Source organism: Jaculus jaculus, chromosome 18 (genome assembly GCF_020740685.1).
Source record: "Jaculus jaculus isolate mJacJac1 chromosome 18, mJacJac1.mat.Y.cur, whole genome shotgun sequence".
Lineage (NCBI taxonomy): Eukaryota > Metazoa > Chordata > Mammalia > Rodentia > Dipodidae > Jaculus > Jaculus jaculus.
In genome coordinates this window covers 722,114-739,183 of record NC_059119.1, presented here as the reverse complement: position 1 = coordinate 739,183, position 17,070 = coordinate 722,114, and the positions used below count along the sequence as shown (strand labels likewise).

General features: G+C 39.1%; 2 protein-coding genes across 6 annotated transcripts in view; one reads left to right on the top strand and one right to left on the bottom strand.

Annotated features, from left to right (window-relative positions):
- Pcdh15 (protocadherin related 15) overlaps positions 1-17,070 on the top strand; it is a 1,075,820-nt gene that overhangs the window by 376,345 nt on the left and 682,405 nt on the right. The gene's annotated exons all lie outside the window — the stretch shown is intronic.
- LOC101616741 (protein FAM136A-like) overlaps positions 13,115-17,070 on the bottom strand; it is a 152,105-nt gene continuing 148,149 nt past the window's right edge. The window contains exon 6 of the mRNA XM_045137750.1: positions 13,115-13,541. Within this exon, the coding sequence (XP_044993685.1) occupies positions 13,131-13,541 (411 nt within the window). The 3' untranslated portion in view covers positions 13,115-13,130. The remainder of the gene's footprint in view (positions 13,542-17,070) is intronic.

Genomic DNA, 17,070 nt, shown 5'->3' with positions numbered 1-17,070 from the left:
AAAAGCTTCTCTGAACTAAAGAAACCAGGTCATACAAGAGTCATAGATTTGTTCTAAAATGACACAGTGAAATACATATTTATGGGTTATTATCATACTTGAAAAAATGCAAAAGGCACTCTAATCTCAAAAAATGAGGATTATCATAGCAGCTGTATCTTTATGTCCCATTCTAGTGCTTTTCAAAATTCATAGTGAATAGCAGTGATTCTCATCTACTTATTAATTTTGGAACACTTAGAAGTGATGTTATTTTTAAGATATATTTAAATAAATGGACAAATTTGTTTCTATTCTGATGTGTCCATCTTCTCTACAAAATTGAGTTGTCATTTATCCCACACAAGAAGAAACACTGGGTCCCCACTAATGGGGGCAATAAAAGCACTCACTGTGTGCGAGAACACCTGGATATTGGTTTTGTATCTTGGAGTCAGACTTAGGAAACTGAATATTTAATAGTTGCTTTTAGGGAATCAATACACACTTTAGGAAGACTTGTCCTGATTTATTGTGTCTACCACAACTAGAACAGAATAGTGTGATTCATTTTAAAATCCAACTCAGAAAATAAGTCCCATGTCATACTTTAGAGCAATAATTTACCCATGTCAGAGTTAAAGTGATATGGCAAGATGCATGATCTTTTAGACAAGTAGAATGTTTTCTTCTGCAATTGTATGTATATGGTCATAGGAAAGTAATTTAAACTGCCTTTGACTTAGTTTCTTTAATTTTCACAATATGCTAATTAAAATATTCACAAGGATTTGGTAAGCCTTTCAATGTCACATGGAAGTCATAACCTGAATTATCATTATTACCAGGGTATAACTTGCTTTCAAATATAAACTTAATTTTATGTTCTAGTTTTGTTAATTCCTCTAAAAAGTAACTGCAAGTTCATACAGAAATTCACAAGATAGAAATATTTGTTTCTGTACAATATAATGTCTTCCTAAAAACATTTGCAAATGACAAGCAGAAATCTATCAGAACAAAGACAGAGCAAACCACAGCTCATCACTGTAATATTTCACAACACTCCTCAAAGGTGGTCTTGAAATCTTTTTATGTATCTAAAATCATATGAAATTTTAGTTTGATGAAGTAGCCCTTAAGCATAGCTTGAAAATAAAAATATTGCCAAAAAACAAAAAGTGCAATGCATTTGCAATGATGAATAAGTAAACATATAATTAATTCATCTTTTCAACCATGAGGCTAATTCATAATTCTGACAGGAACCCATTACCAGTCATTCATAAGACAAAATTGCCAAAACCTTTTATTACTCAATTAAGGCATCCATATGAAATTGATTACATATGTCTTACTAATGGTTTATTTTATTAAGAAATCTACTCCTTCAATCAAACTACAAGTATTAATTGGATCCAAACTCACTTAATGGAAATGTAAAGGGCATGGGTGACATCAGAGATTTTACAGGACTGAAGGGAAGAGCAATATAATAATGTCAGTAAGCATGAATAAGTTATTATAATAACAATATAATGTGCAATTTTTCTACCTTTTGTGAGGGTATCAGTTTTTAAGAGGACATATAAACCAAAAGAGAAAATCATACTAGTCCTGAATCCAGAAGTCCACACCATCCTTGAAGTGAGAAATTCATGTAAATGCACAGTGGACAACGAATGGAAGCAGGTTTACCAACAGACAAACTGGCAGGCCATGTGTCAAAAGCAGAAGCACTGGGAACCTATGATTGAGGGTGGACATTTGCACACATTAGATTTTTTTTTTAATTTTTATTTTTTTATTAGTTTTCTATTCTGCAAGTACAGGCAGTTTGGTACCATTATTAGGCTCATCCATGACCTACCCCCTCCCCACTGGCCCCTCCTTGTTGAGGTGTATGGGTCATGCATTGTGGGGTTAGCCCACAGTTATTGGTATGATAAATGTCTCTGTATATCATGACACAACATGTGGCTGTGACATTCTTTCCACCCCCTCTTCCGCAAAATTCCCCTGAGCCATGTTGGGTTCATTTTTGGACTGCTTTAGTGATAAGGTGTTGGGGACCTCTGGGGATCTGGCTCTTTGATTTGGTAGGAGTTGATTTTTCTCTGTGTTGGTCTCCTTCCCCCTTGTTCTGGTATCCAGTTCATCAGGAAAACAGCACCCTTGCTTGTTTTGCCAATTTTCCTTAGTTTCAGTCAGGGCCCTTTTGAGGTATGATGGGGTGGCTCTCTCCTTAGGCTCTGCATCTATCTGAAAAAGAGAAACTGATTATCCAATGGAGAGTAAGTTAGCACCAGGTCAAATGAGATAGCCCTTACTTTTTTATAGAGAGTTTAATAGGTGTAGGCCCTCTTGTACCCCATGATTGATGGTAACTTGATATTGGAGAGTGGGCTTATGTTTGGATATGGTTCTGACTTGTTTCCCAGTTCCAGCTATGGGTCTTTACCACTGAGGGGATCAGTAGGCCGAATCAAGAGCAGTTGTTTCCCCACCATGGCTGTGTGCCACTATTGCACTTGTGTGGACATCACAACAGGTTATTTGCTGCTACGTAGGTTGGACCATGAGTTGCGTGGACAGATATTGGTCATTTCCCCCAGTTGCCCATTTGGCACCTTCTGGCACTAGACACACTGACTGTCTGGGGACTGACTCTCTCCTGGCTTCCATCCATGCCATTCCATTTTACGGGTCAGCCGCATATGGGTCAGCAATAGGGTCTTACCACTAACCTTTGGTGGGTCATCAGGTACTCAGACAGAAATCTGTCATTCTTTTAGAAAATCTTGTAGGTTTCTCTGATCAAAAGCTCATTGTGGGTGATGACTCCATGCTGGTACTGGGAGTTACAGGTCAGTGCCCCCTGAGAAAATGAGGGAAAAAAGTTACTAATATATAGGAGTTAGAGAGGTGAGAGAGAGAAAGAGAGAGGGAGGGAGAGGAAGAGGGAGAGGGAGGGAGGGAAGATGTAGAGGATTTAGGTTAGACTTGATCCTACCCTCTCCAGTGTCTTGTGGTTCAGGTGTTTTCTGTAAGGGACTGGTGAAGTTTCAGCCATTTGGTCTGCCTTTGAGGAAGTAGAATTTTATGGTACCATTGCCATTTGGTTCTAGATTAGTGTTTCCACCCCTTCAATGCCCTCCTCTCCTCCCCATACCTCCTAGTGTCTTGTCCATGAAATGCTTGGTGGGTATGTAAGGTATCTTGGGTAGATTCAGGTTGGTGTTGTAGATGAGTGAGACTATGTGGCAATTTGTTTTCTGTGATTGGGTAATTTCACTGAGAATGATCTCTTCTAGGTTCAACCATTTTTCCTCAAATTCCTTTGTGTCATTTTTCTTACAGCTGTATAGAATTCCATTGTGTAGATATACCACATTTTAGTTATCCATTCTTCTACTGATGGACATCTGGGTTGATTACAGCTCTTAGCTATTATGAATTGAGCCACTATAAACATGGTTGAGCAAATCTCTCTGGCCTGTGGTTTGAAGGTTTTAGGGTAGATGCCCAGTAAGAGAATAACTGGGTCTGTTGGTATCTTAATAGTCAGCTTTTACAGGAGTCTCCATATTGCCTTCCAAAGTGGTTGTACCATCCTACATTCCCACCAACAGTAGATGAGTGTTCCTGCTTCTCCACATCCTCGCCAGCATTTATTTTCATTTGATTTTTTGATGTTTGCTATTCCTATTTGGGTAAAGTAGAATCTCATAGTTGTTTTAATTTGCATTTCTCTGATGATTAGGGATGATGAACATTTTCTTAAGTGTGTGTTTGCCCTTTGTATTTCTTCCTCTGTGAACTGCCTGTTCATCTCTTTGCCCCATTTTGTGAGTGGGGTGTTTGACTTCTTACAGATTAGATTTTTGAGTTCTTTGTAGATTCTAGAGATTAGGCCTCTATCAGTTGGATAACCCACAAATATTTTCTCCCATTCTGTGGGAAATCTATTGCCTTTGCTTATTGTATGCTTGTCTGTAAAGAAACTCTTCAGTTTCATATGAACCCATTGGTTGAGTGACTATTTAAGATCATGAGCTACTGGGGTTTTGTTCAGGAAGTCTTTTTCCATTCCTATATCATGGAAAGTACTTCCTAAATTTTCTTCCAGTAGTATTCGAGTTTCTGGTCTTATATTAAGGGATTTGAGGGAGAGTGAAAAAAAAAAAAAAAGAGGACCTTAAAAATCAGCTGGCCATACTAAATGAAGACATAAAGAAAAGCAAGGATGAATTCCAAGAATCATCCAGAAAATCAGAAAATGATATGAAAAGGGAGCTTGACATAGCAATCAAAATGATACATAGAAAAGTAGTAGAAAATGCAAACATAGTTGAACAAGTACAAAACTCTCTAGAGGCTCTCAAGAATAGAGTCAGCAAAGTGGAGGATAGAAACTCTGATCTGGAAGACAAGATGGAAGAAACAGTTCGAGAGTTCAAAAACTTCAGTAAGTTCAAAAGTTCCTGCAAACAGAACATGAGGGAATTGTGGGATACACTTAAATGTCCTAATATCAGAATCACTGAAATATCAGAAGGAGAAGAATTTCAAACCAAAGGCATGGAGAACTTATTTAACAAAATAATTGAAGAAATATCCCCCAGTCTCTTAAAAGAAAGGCCCATCAAGATACAAGAAGCCAACAGAACACCAAACAGACTGGACCAAAAGAGAAACTCTCCAAGACATATTATCATTAAGACTCTAAACATTGACACCAAAGAGAAAATCCTAAAAGCAGCTAGGGAAAAAAGCGCACCACTTTCAAAGAGAACCCCATCAGAATTACTTCAGAGTTCTCAATGGAAACCCTGAAAGTTAGAAGGGTGTGGAGTGAAACTCTCCAAAGTCTAAGAACCTATGGATTCCAACCCAAACTACCCGGCAAAAGTATCCCTCATAATAGATAGTGAAAGATAAACCTTCCACAACAAAACTCAGCTTTACAATTATATGAATGCTAAACCAAACCTATAGAGAGTATGTCAGGAAATTCTCCACAAAGAAGAAACAAATAACCAAACTCAAATGCCTACAAGAAGCAGATCACAACACCCAAACCCAGAGTAGGCACAAAAAACTTCAAAGCCCATGAGAACATCAAAACACATCTACCACCACAATATGGCAGGGATCAAATCAAATCTCACAGTCATTACTCTAAATATTAATGGCCTTATTTCATCCATCAAGAGACACAAGGTAACAGGATGGATCAAAAATTTAGACAAGTCAATCTGTTGCCTTCAAGAAACCCACCTCACCACTAAAGACAAACACCTCCTCAGGGTAAAGGGGTGGAAGACATTGCAAGCAAATGGGAATAAGAAACAAGCAGGTGTAGCTATATTAATATCAGATAAAATAGACTTCAAACCAAAAATAATCCAAAAAGACAAAGAAGGCCACTTCCTACTTATCAAGGGAATGATCCTTCAAGAGGATATTACAATCATAAATCTGTATGCACCAAGCACAAGGACACCACAGTTCATAAAACAAAACCTACTTGACAATAAAACAGAAATAACCACCAACACCATCATAGCTAGGGACTTCAATACACCATTATCAGTAATAGACAGATCATCCAAACAGAAACTTAACAGGGAAGTGAGACAGCTCAACAAAACCATAGATCACTTAGACCTAATGGACATCTACAGAACTTTCCACCCCAAATCCACAGGCTACACATTCTTCTCAGCAGCCCACAGAACATTCTCTAAAATAGACCATGTACTGGGTCACAAAGACTGCCTCCACATATTTAGGAAAATTGACATAATTCCCTGCATGGTATCAGATCACAATGCTATATTGCTAGAAATCAACAACAAAAGACCCACCAGGAATCCCAACGGCACCTAGATTTGTTTTGAAAACTTGTTGCAGGCCCCTAGGTATCATGTATTCTACTTCCCAAGAAAAGGAGCATGTTAAGACTTTTAATAACATTGTCTTTGAAAATATTTGGGTTGGAGAGATGGTTTAGCAGTTAAGCACTTGCCTGTGAAGCCTGAGGACCCCAGTTCAAGGATCGATTCCCCACATTAGCCAGATGCACAAGGGGGTGCACACATCTGGAGTACTTTGCAGTGGCTGGAGGCCCTGGCGCATCCATTCTCTCTATATATTTCTCTGTGTCTGTCTGCCGCTCTCCAATAAATAAGTAAAAATTAAAAAAAATATTTTATTTATGTATTTGAGAGGGGGAGAAAGAGAGAAGAAGAGGCAGATAGAGAGAGAGAGAATGGGCATGCCAGGGCCTCCAGCCACTGCAAAAGAAATACAGATGCATGTGCCCCATTGTGCATCAGGCTTATGTGGGTATTGAGCAATCAAATCTGAGTCCTTAGTTTTCACAGGCAAGCACCTTAACTGCTAAGCCATCTCTTTAGTGCTATTCCAATTACTTATTTAATCATTTTAACATGTACATACAGCATAATTTTACTCATTCACACTTATCAATGGGCTACACTTTTCAATAATGCTGTGAGGTATGATACACAAGCAAGGTAAAACCAGTTTGGAATGTAAGCCCCATCTGAACTATGAACATAACTAAAGTAGCAGGACCCATAAATATACACAAAATTTTTCTGAACTCTATCTTCTGTAAGCAAATTTATATAAATTCCTAAGTTAAAGCACATGTGCACATATTTGGTGTATATATCCAAGAAACAAACATAAATGTAAAAAAGGTGTTATGAAATGTGAACAGTTGTTTATATGAGCTTAGAGAACACAACCAAAAAAACAAAGAATTATGAGGTGTGAGACAAACATTTGCATTTTCTATGTCATGGAAATAGTGATTCACTGTGTCTTAGTAATATAGGAAAGGAATAACTTGCTCCAGGAGTCTTAAAAGAGGGTTCATGTTACACACATCATTTTTATGATTTTTTTATCCAATAACATGTGGGCTACCGATATCAAGGTAGATCATCAGATTAGCAAAGGCTGGAAGAAATCTTATTCCTGCCTAGCAGGTACATGGAGAGTACTTCTGTATGATTCTATCTGATCAAACACATGGACACTCACTGTTTATGGATATTATCCATCAATCTTGTTTCCAAAGTAAAAACTGACCATTAGCAACTCATGTAGGCTAAAGAGGCTTATTTTTGATGGTTTCCTCAGATTTGTGTTTGGCTTTTTTGTTTTGTTTTGTTTTCTTGTTTTTTTTCCCTAGAAACACTTTTCAGGGGACAAAGTTCTATGGAAACATAAAGGTACTTATATCATTTCAGATATTACCAGTCAAGTTTACTATATTCACAATGCTTTTCAGAGATAAATAAGTTAAAATTAGAAAAAGGACAGAGAGGGTGGGAAACAGATGAGTACAGAAATTAGTCAGTTCACTGCAAGAGGGGACTGTTTTGTATAAAGGCTTCTTTTCACTTTAGAAACCAAGAATGAAGTTATTTTGATGGTGAGAAAAACAGAGCAAATCAGCAACTTTCAGGATATTATTTTTCTTCTGTAGTTCATAAGGTGCGAGAGCATGACAGAGTTATCTTCAGGAAGGAAGGTAGCACCTCTGTAGCACTCAGCATCTCCTTGTTGCAATAAACATCCAACCAGACACAGCTTATCAGAGGAAGGGGTTTTATTTTAGAATTACAGCAACTAGGGAAAGTTCAATGAATGGTGGAAGAGGCTGTCTCCCTTTCACAGATCCAAGCAGAGAGACATCACCAGTAGCCAGCACCACAAAATGCTAACTGCAAGAGTCCAAACTTCTCTCCGAACACCTTTGGGCTGAAATATACAAATATGCTCCCAAATACACCTTACAGCTGGATCTGAGGATCTTTCCCCAGTGACAAACCCCTGTACAGGGATCTGCCTATTAGCAGCTGAAATTGCAAACTCAATTTTCATAAAACAACTGAATCTATGGAGCCATGCATTTACACTATCACATTCAAACTACCATGCAGATTTTTTGTAATCCTACTTTCTTTTTAAATATGAAACACTTCATGAATTTTCATATTATCCTTTTACAGGCTCATGCTAACATTTTTAGTATAAATGCTGTTGAAGTGAGCACATACTTGTTTTATAATTTTTTATAAGATGATCACTGATAATCATAAAATTGTACTGAAACTCTAAACTACTAGGTTGCATATATGTGGGGGTCAACAAAGGATGAAAATATAAACATAGTTCATTCAAGATTGTTAGGTATTTACAGGCTATTTATTAAGCATCTATGCAGAACTTTGTACACATCAAAATAATAAAGACAGAGAATTACATGGAAACTTGGACTTCAGTGTAATAGCAAAGAAATTGTTCACCTGATGTGCTTATTAACCTATGGGGAGAAACTACATATTTGGGTTCATAGCTTGGGGTTCAGAGAAACTGACCAAAAGACAGTTTATCTTGAAATCAATCTTAAAGATCAGAAAATTAAATTGTGTTACAGAAGGTGGGTGAAATTATTCCTGGCTGCAAGACATCGAGCAAACATTTTCCAACTAACTTGCCGGATACAACTCTGCAATTTTGCTGTAGGTCTTTCCCTAAATAAGGAGTGTTCCTATTTATGAAATAAGTCAGAAAACTTAAGTTGCATGGAGACTGTTAATATTGAAAGGGGCACTTGGATAATACTGTATTTCTGATGTTCACCTTGAAGTTAGAAGGATATAGGAATTGAATCAAAAGATTAAAGAATAGGGCTGGACCAAGTGCAGACCAACTACCCCTCCTCAGACAACAGCCTCTACACCAACGCCAGGGGCAGCACCATCTCTGCCTTCCATGGGGGTTCAGACTCCCGCTCAGAATCGGAGCCTGAAGAGCCCCAGAGTAGGGAGAAACTCCGGATGGAGGCCAGCTAAGCCACACAGGGCAGGCCAGCAATAAAAACTGCCAGTGTCCTCTGTGGACTCCTCCCAGTTCATCCTCGAGTCCCTCAGAACCATTTAAAAGACTATTTTTCTCTTTCTCTCTTTTTTTTAAGTTGTTATTTTTACGTAGAAGCTCTTGGACAACAGCTCTCGTTTTCCTTCCCCATTTCCTCTATTTTAAATGTATTCCCTTCAGGGATTTCTTGTCCCCACCAGGACTTTTTAAATCAAAACTCCCCAACTTGGCAGCTTTTTCTGTGGAGGACAGACAGCGGGACCTCTGAGCACATGGTGTCCTGCCCACCCCACCAGCTCTCTAGCCCGCGGAGCGGTGCCTGGAGGACACCTGCCTGCCAGGCCTCTCCTCCCACGCCCCTCATAGTAGACTTTGTGAGTCTGTGAACTGCTCTACTTTGACAAGATGACCAGAGTGGAGTAATCAGAATTACCCCTTCTCCTTTGTAAGGATTTTTTTTTTTTTCCCCTGAAAAGCTGTTTATTCCTCCTGTTGCAAGACTAGATCCTTGAAGAAGCTTGTGGTATAAAAGAAAAGTGGGGACAGATCTGCAGTCCTGGGTGTGCTTCGCTCCTGTGTAAACTGCGGAGCCAGCCTGCGGAGGCCACGTGTCACCGGTGGTATGTCCAGGAGGTGGCAGCAGCGAGAAGCCACGGCCACACGGAGGGGTAGAGGGGGTTGCTCGGGGCGGGGAAGGGAGGGAGCCTTGGGGGGGATAGAGGTTTTGTATTGAGGACAAGTGATGATGTTTTGATATTTATTTCTTGCTACTGAAATTTGAATCTGTGTGAAATGCCCCTATTTCTGATGATGTCGATATTGTAAAGTGACAGATACATAAAGTAATGATTAAATCTTCCTTTCTTTCTGTGTGTATTTCTAAGAAATAGAGCCGACTGATTTTGTATGTAAATACCAAGAGCATTTACCTGGTACTAAATCCTGATGCAGTCCTTTCCCGCCCACCACATTCCTCTTGTCCCGGACCCTGTCTGCCGTGTGATCCAGCCCTGGTTCTGGCTGCGATCAACAGATCCTAGCGAAGGGTTTTGTGTTTTTAGGCCTCATTTTTTGTATATTTTCCTACTTTGTTCCTTGCGTTTGCTGATTACTAGTGTGTACTCTGTAGTCTCAGTCCGTGTTTGATTCCATTCCATGGAGGTAAAAGTATGTTGTACATACTGCCGAAGTTAAGGCTTCCCCCTTACTGTAAGAATATAAATAAAAACTTATTTTATGTTTGGAAAAAAAAAATAGGGCTGGAGAGATGGCCTAGCAGTTAAGGCACCTGCCTGAAAAGCCAAAAGTCTCAGGTTCAATTCCCCAGGACCCACAGGAGCCAGATGCATAAGGTAGCATATGCCTCTAAAGATCCTTTGCAGAGGCACCCTGGTGTTCCCATTCTCCATTCTCTCTCTCTCTCTCTCTCTCTCTCTCTCCATCAACCCATATTTCTATATCTCTCTCAAATCAATAAATTTAAAAAAATTAAAAGATCAAAGAATAGACAGAAACTGTTAATTTGTCAAAGAGGATACCACAAGTTTCATAATGAAACACATTTTTTATAGTAAATGCTAACAAGCACAATGTATGTGATTAGTATAAATATAAGAGGATTGCTTTTTGTCTTTTCATAAAAAGGACACATTCTCATCAATCTTCTTATGTAACTCAAGTTGACCTGAAAGTAGCTATCCACCTACCTGTAAAGTATTCTTACAGTGAACCTGTAGTCTTGCCAATGAGCATACTTACTATTCACCCCATAGAAATGCATTTTCCCCCAGGGTTTGCTGTTTTCTCCATTATATGCTTCTTTTTATTTACAGTACTTGTTTTAATGAATGGATGCATGATTTTCTTATGCCCCAAATATAAATGTCAGTGCTGCATATAAAGACCACATTTGTGAAAACATTCTTTAATTTCATGGACTCGTTTAAGGCTCTTACACAAATTTGTACTGTTAACATCTGAAACAATTTGGGTTCACAGTAATTTATTGACTAAAATCAGTGTGTGTGGCAAGAGGACTGTTTGGTCACATATTGGCCAAGTCCTCCTGAAAGAGGATCCTGGCTCTGGGTGTCTAAATATGAGTTTGTTCTGCTTTCTCCAAGAATGCCTGGCTTTCAGTGATTTTATCTATGCAAATTTCTCACTGATGCTTTAAGATTATATCCTAATCAATCCAAAAGCTTTGGAGTACAAAAAGTAATTTTATTCCTAAATTACACTATTGTAAGATCAAACAATGTAAGAAGTAAAAAGAGTAAATTTCCCACAAGCTTAATGCCACACAGATAGGGAGGGATGGAGGTAAGGAGGGAGGGAAAGAGAGAGAAAAAAATGATTTTGTATTCTGAGACACCAAGACCTCCTGAGATGTTGTGTATCCAGGGAACACTCATGCAGCAATGACTGTGTAATTATGGGGTTCGGGTGGACCATAGGGGAAAAGTCAAGAAAGCAGACAGGGAACATGTGAAAGACTTAAATAAATATTAACTTCTGAAGATTTTATCCCATGACAGTGCACTGTAGAAGAAATAACTGTCAAGAGCAAATATTTGAATAAAGAATCAGTGTGTGTGGCAAGAGGACTGTTTGGTCATACATTTCCCTCCCTACATTTGCAGAGTAAATGGAAAGGAGAAAAGGCTTGCAAAGTTACATAGTAAAAGTCAGAGATTTCGGTGTTGGGAATTGTCTCTGATATGCCTGGAATATTATATATTCATGATCCTAAAATGTTTTGGCATTCATCCTTGTAACATATGTCCAGTTTCTTTCAGAAAAGTATGCAATTGAATTACAACTGTGTAGCCAGTGACCTAAAATGCACCTTCATGGAGAAACAAATAATCTCTGTGTTTTTTTTTTTTTTTTTTTTTTTTTTTAGAGATAATGAAACTTTATTTAAAAACCAAACCACTAGGAAAATAGACTACAGCTTTGACACAGCAAATCCACTGGCTGTATCGCCATTTCAAGTAAGAAGTTGGTTAAGGAAAAAAAAAAAAAAAGACAACATGGTGCTCATTCAAAAGATAAGGTGCCATGCTGGGGGCAGGAACACTGCATGGTGCAATGACCCCAGGCAAAAATGTCACTTGGCAGGGGGATTTGTGTGCCTCCTTTTGGTTTTATAGCAGTCCCAGCTTTTCTTAGCTTAAGGTGTGTACTGTTTTGGACTTCTGGTTGTCAGAAGATTACCTCCAAAAGCTGTTAATTCAGGGGGCTCCATAATGCTGGGTGTTTAGGCCTTTATTTATTTATTTTTTCTCAAGTGCAATACTTCCCAATTTGCTAACAGTTCTTATTTTACTGTTTATTCCTGGAATCTGGGGTCTCTGATGTGTATCTCACAACCAAACCCCTTTTCTCTTCAGGGGGAAAATGTCATTGCAAGGTTATTCTGTCATTCTATTGCAGAAAGTCTCCAGGCCCTATAAGCTAGTGAAGAAAGCTGTTTTCCACCCTCAGTGTGACATTACCATGCTTTTTCAGGGGTCTCCAGATTGAAAGATGTCATGGAAGAACTGACCAGAAAAAGATAAACACAAGGAACCTTTCAGTATACGTACTCAATGGAATTAAGATCTAGACTCCTCCCCTTTTTTTCTTGGAAGGTATGGTTTCACTCTAGCTCAGGCTGACCTGGAATTTACTATGTAGTCTCAGAGTGGTCTTGAACTCACAGCGATCCTCTGACCTCTGCCTCCTGAGTGCTGGAATTAAAGGTGTGTGCCACCATGCCTGGCTCCTTTTCCCTAAGTTTTGTTTTATAGCTTATACAAAATGGTGTGGTGATACTTTTGGTAAACAGGTTGGCAACAGATACACTCCTCCTCCAATTTCTCTAGATCATAGGCCAGGTGGAGGAAACTGCCACCCCGTGGGTGTCTGTGTAGTCAGAAAATCCAGGATCATGGTCTCTGGGTTGGTATGAGGGCAGTCTCTACTGTTAGGGACAAGCACTTGCCACATGAAATTTAGGGTCTAAACATGCGTGTGTGCAACCTCTGATCCAACATTTAGCACCATTTTCCCATTTCACTTCCTAGGATCAAAACATAGAGAAACCAGTGTTCAAAGACCAATGAGCTGCTTCATTTGTTGCCATTGTGGGTTTCCCTACTCATAATCTTGGCTTAAAAGACAACGTTTCCATTCTTTTAAAACAGATTCCTGCCCTCAGTTCAAATGGTTATTGGCAAAGCTGTTTATTTCCCAGTGGATGAGAGAGACTCCTTCATCTTCTTGGTCATCGTTGGGATAAGGTGCATGTGGTCATCCACACACTTGGCCACGCAGCTGTCCAGCTGCCATTTTACCTGCAGCTCCTTGTTCCCTGCATCCATGGCATCTCTGGCTTTGTCATTGCAGTGCATGGTACACTGGGCCAGCCGGTCCTGGAACTTTTCCAGCTCACTGGTCACCAAGGCCTGAGCCTGAGCCAGAGGCGCATGGCAGCGCTCAATGCACTGGTGCAGCTGCTGCATGGATGCCTGGTTGTCTTCACAGCAGCCAGCGCTGCACCTGAACATGAGGCCCTGCATCTTCCGGATGTTCTCTTGCTCCACGTTCTTCACCATGGCATCCACAGCTTCCTGCACGCGAAGCTGCTGCACCTCCTAATCTCTGTTTTTGTCCATGTGACCTTTGCCATGAAAAGGGAACTAGGATTTCTAATACCCTAGTCTAGAGGAGAAATTGAAAAATTACATGGTGTCCTGCACATTTACTGGGTGTGTGGTCAGTGCATTGCATTCACTTTTATTACAATTTTACAGATAATATGCAAGGCTCTGAGAAAGTATGCTTAGTTTGATGCACCCTCTGCACAGCAGGACCAGAGAATCATTCAAGAAACTGTACTTGTGTTAGCTCATTGGTCAGAGGAGCTAATGGCTCTAGCCTCAGACTTGGAAGTTCAGATGGTTGTATTGGGATATTTCTTAGCATCTCTGTTAACATCATACTAATCATAAAATATTAATTATAAAATATTTGCTTCCTGGCTTATACCAGTGTGTATCTTATCTTTATAAATCAGTACTTTATCTTTATAAATATTCATATATATATATATATATATATATATATATATATATATATATATTCTTTTAAAATTCATTTTATGGGCATTTATTTATGGGGGGGGAGAAAGAAAGAGGCAGAGAGAGAGAGAGAGAGAGAGAGAGAGAGAGAGAGAGAGAGAGAGAGAATGGGCATGCCAGGGCCTCTCGCCTCTGCAAACAAACTCCAGACACAGGCACCACCTTCTGCATCTGGCTTATGTGAGTACTGAGGAATCAAAAGTGGGTTCTTAGGTTTTGCAGGAAAGCACCTTAACTACTAAGCCATGTCTCCAGCCCAATATTTCTTTTTCTTTTTGAGGTAAGGTCTCATTCTAGCTCAGGTTGACCTGGAATTCACTATGTAGTCTCAGGGTGGCCTTGAACTCTAGGTGATCCTCCTACCTCTGCCTCCCAAGTGCTGGGATTAAAGGCATGTGCCACCATGTCTGGCTCTTCAACTCAATATTCTTTATCTGTGTAAATAAATATTATTTGTCTTGATAAATCAATATCACTTATCTTTATACATCAGTGTCATTTAATCTTTTGGATTTCCAAATGTGTTTTACTCTTTCCAATTCACTTCCAGTTTATTTTCCAAATGAGCTGGCAAAGAAAAGTTAGAGAAACTTTATGTCTCTGAATTAATGAAGATGTTGCACTAGGCTCTAGATCCAATATATATTATCTCAGCAATCTCACATAGCCCTGGAGTTTCCTAAATCTGACATTAATTTAAAATTCTCATTTTCTCATTCATGTATATGTAAGATAATTTACTTTTCTACATATGCATGTATTTGATTCATTTTCAATTAATTTGATCTTCATAAATGAGCTGAGATAGCATGGTGAAATTTAATTTTTCCCATTTAAATTAAAATGGAAATGACTCTATAAGAATCTAATCAATTTCTGAGACAGATTTGGTTTTTAACAGCATATTAAGAGATAACAGAAAGCTCACTGTCCAATGCACACTTACAATGTTTTGAGGATTCACATTCTGTGTAATTACAAATTTGACACACTGTTATTGTCTTTGCTACCTAAGACAATATATATACCTAAGGTATATAAGGTTTTGATCTTTTGCCTCTGTTTTTTAGCTAATACCTGGTTTAATTCTTTGCTGGCTTAAAGTAATGGGAAGCTGCCTGTGACCATAATGTGAAGAAGGCTTTGCTTCTGAGTTACTATACATATCCCTTCCAGTAAACCTCCAGATGCTACATTGTCGCCAGAAGTGAGGCTCCCTGGAATTAAATAAGTCAGTATAGCCTGAATATATATAGAAAGTTAATATGTTAATCTACTGCATTAGAAGTACTCATTGCTTTCAAATGAAATATTAGGAAAGGGGAGATTCAGTGCTCACTACACTCATTCAATGTAGTTTTTTTATATGTATACTTTTGTATGACCCAAGAATTCCCATCTTGTGCCTTCCCATAGGAAAAATAAATCCTATATTTACAGAAGATATCTCTAACCAGTTTTATGAGGGCCACAGCAAGACTAATTAATTAATTTTATTGATAAGCCTGTCTTTTCAGAAGTGCAGACCTGCCCCAGAACCTGGTATTTCTTGCAGTACAGATATTCTTGCCTGGCTGGAAATATAATAGCTTTAGAGAATGATCAATTAATTGTTGCGTTAAAAGTAAAGGAAGGGCCTTCCAGGTAAGATGGTGGCATAGGAGCCATGCCAAACCAGCCCAAGGAGGGATTTAAGCAAAATCCCAGCAAAATACTCTTCTTCTGAAAAGTGAAGGAGTATAGGTTATTCTTAGACACAGCAGAGAAGCTTGAGAGACCAAGAAAGATATACCAGGAAGGAGGAAAACAGCTAGAGTCCCACTGAGGTGCTCTCAGCCTGGGATGTAATCGGAGTGCCTACACAGCACAGTCCTGCCAGACGCTCCAAGCATGGCAGCAGCAGCAGCAGAGACCAAGCAACAGATTTTTCAACTCCATCCGCCTTCTTGCAAAATTAAGAAATCTGAAGGAAAGTCAGCTGAGATCAACTAAAGAGCTACTAAAAGTGCTAGCAACTCCAGAAGTCTGAACTCTCCCATCTTCCGCCATCAGAACTATGAGCATCCAGCACTCAGTCCCCAGTAGCAGCACAGCCAGCAGAGCTGATCAGTGGTACAGCTTCACAGCACAACACAGAAGAATGGAGGCAGGAGTTTAGCATTGGTGAGATTGGAAGCCACCCCAAAAGGAAACAAGGCTGACTGACAAAAAAAAAAAAAAAAAAAGTAGACAGGCCTGCAAGAGCTAACCTCTCTTTTCTTGTCAGGGCAGGGTATTGGGTAAATATTCTTGGTTGGCTTTACCATTTTTAAATAACCTGTATTTGGGGGCAGAATATTGTTGTCTTTGGTGCTTTCATATACATAGGGCCTTTGTTTTTTGCTTCTGTTACTATTGGGGGCAGGGCCTGATCCAGATCCTGATTGACCTGGAACCCAATTCAGAACAAAAATCTCTACCTCCCAGCTGCCAAGATTAAGGGTGCAGAACAACACACAACTTTAGGGATTTTGGCTTTATTAGACTATCTGTTTGTTTTAATCCCAACAATTGCATACTTTGTACTGGGTTTATTGATTGTGTATGCTACTCTGTTGAACTTTAGAATTTTCCATTAAATTATTCCACACAGTCCACTAGAATACTTGCTTAGCAAGCAAACTCAACACCTAGGATTACTTCTATGGCTTGATTGGGGGACAAGAGCTACACCTGGCACCTTGAACTCATATCCTGATGGTATATAGAGGTGGATTGCCACATCTGGGAACCCTGCAGATAAGTAGAAAAATCCAAGCATCAAATCAATCCAGGATGCAAAATTTGCTGCAATATAATACAAGAAACTCAAAGATTCAAGATAATACAGTCCCACAAAAAAACTATAAATCCATTAGAAATGATCACCAATGAGACTGTTTTAGATGAAATGCCTGACAAAGATTTCAAGAAAATGATGGTATCTATGCTCAAAGAACTCCAAGAAGAAATGAAGGAAATCAAAGAAGAAAACAAAGGAATTAAAGGAGAAAACAAACTTCTG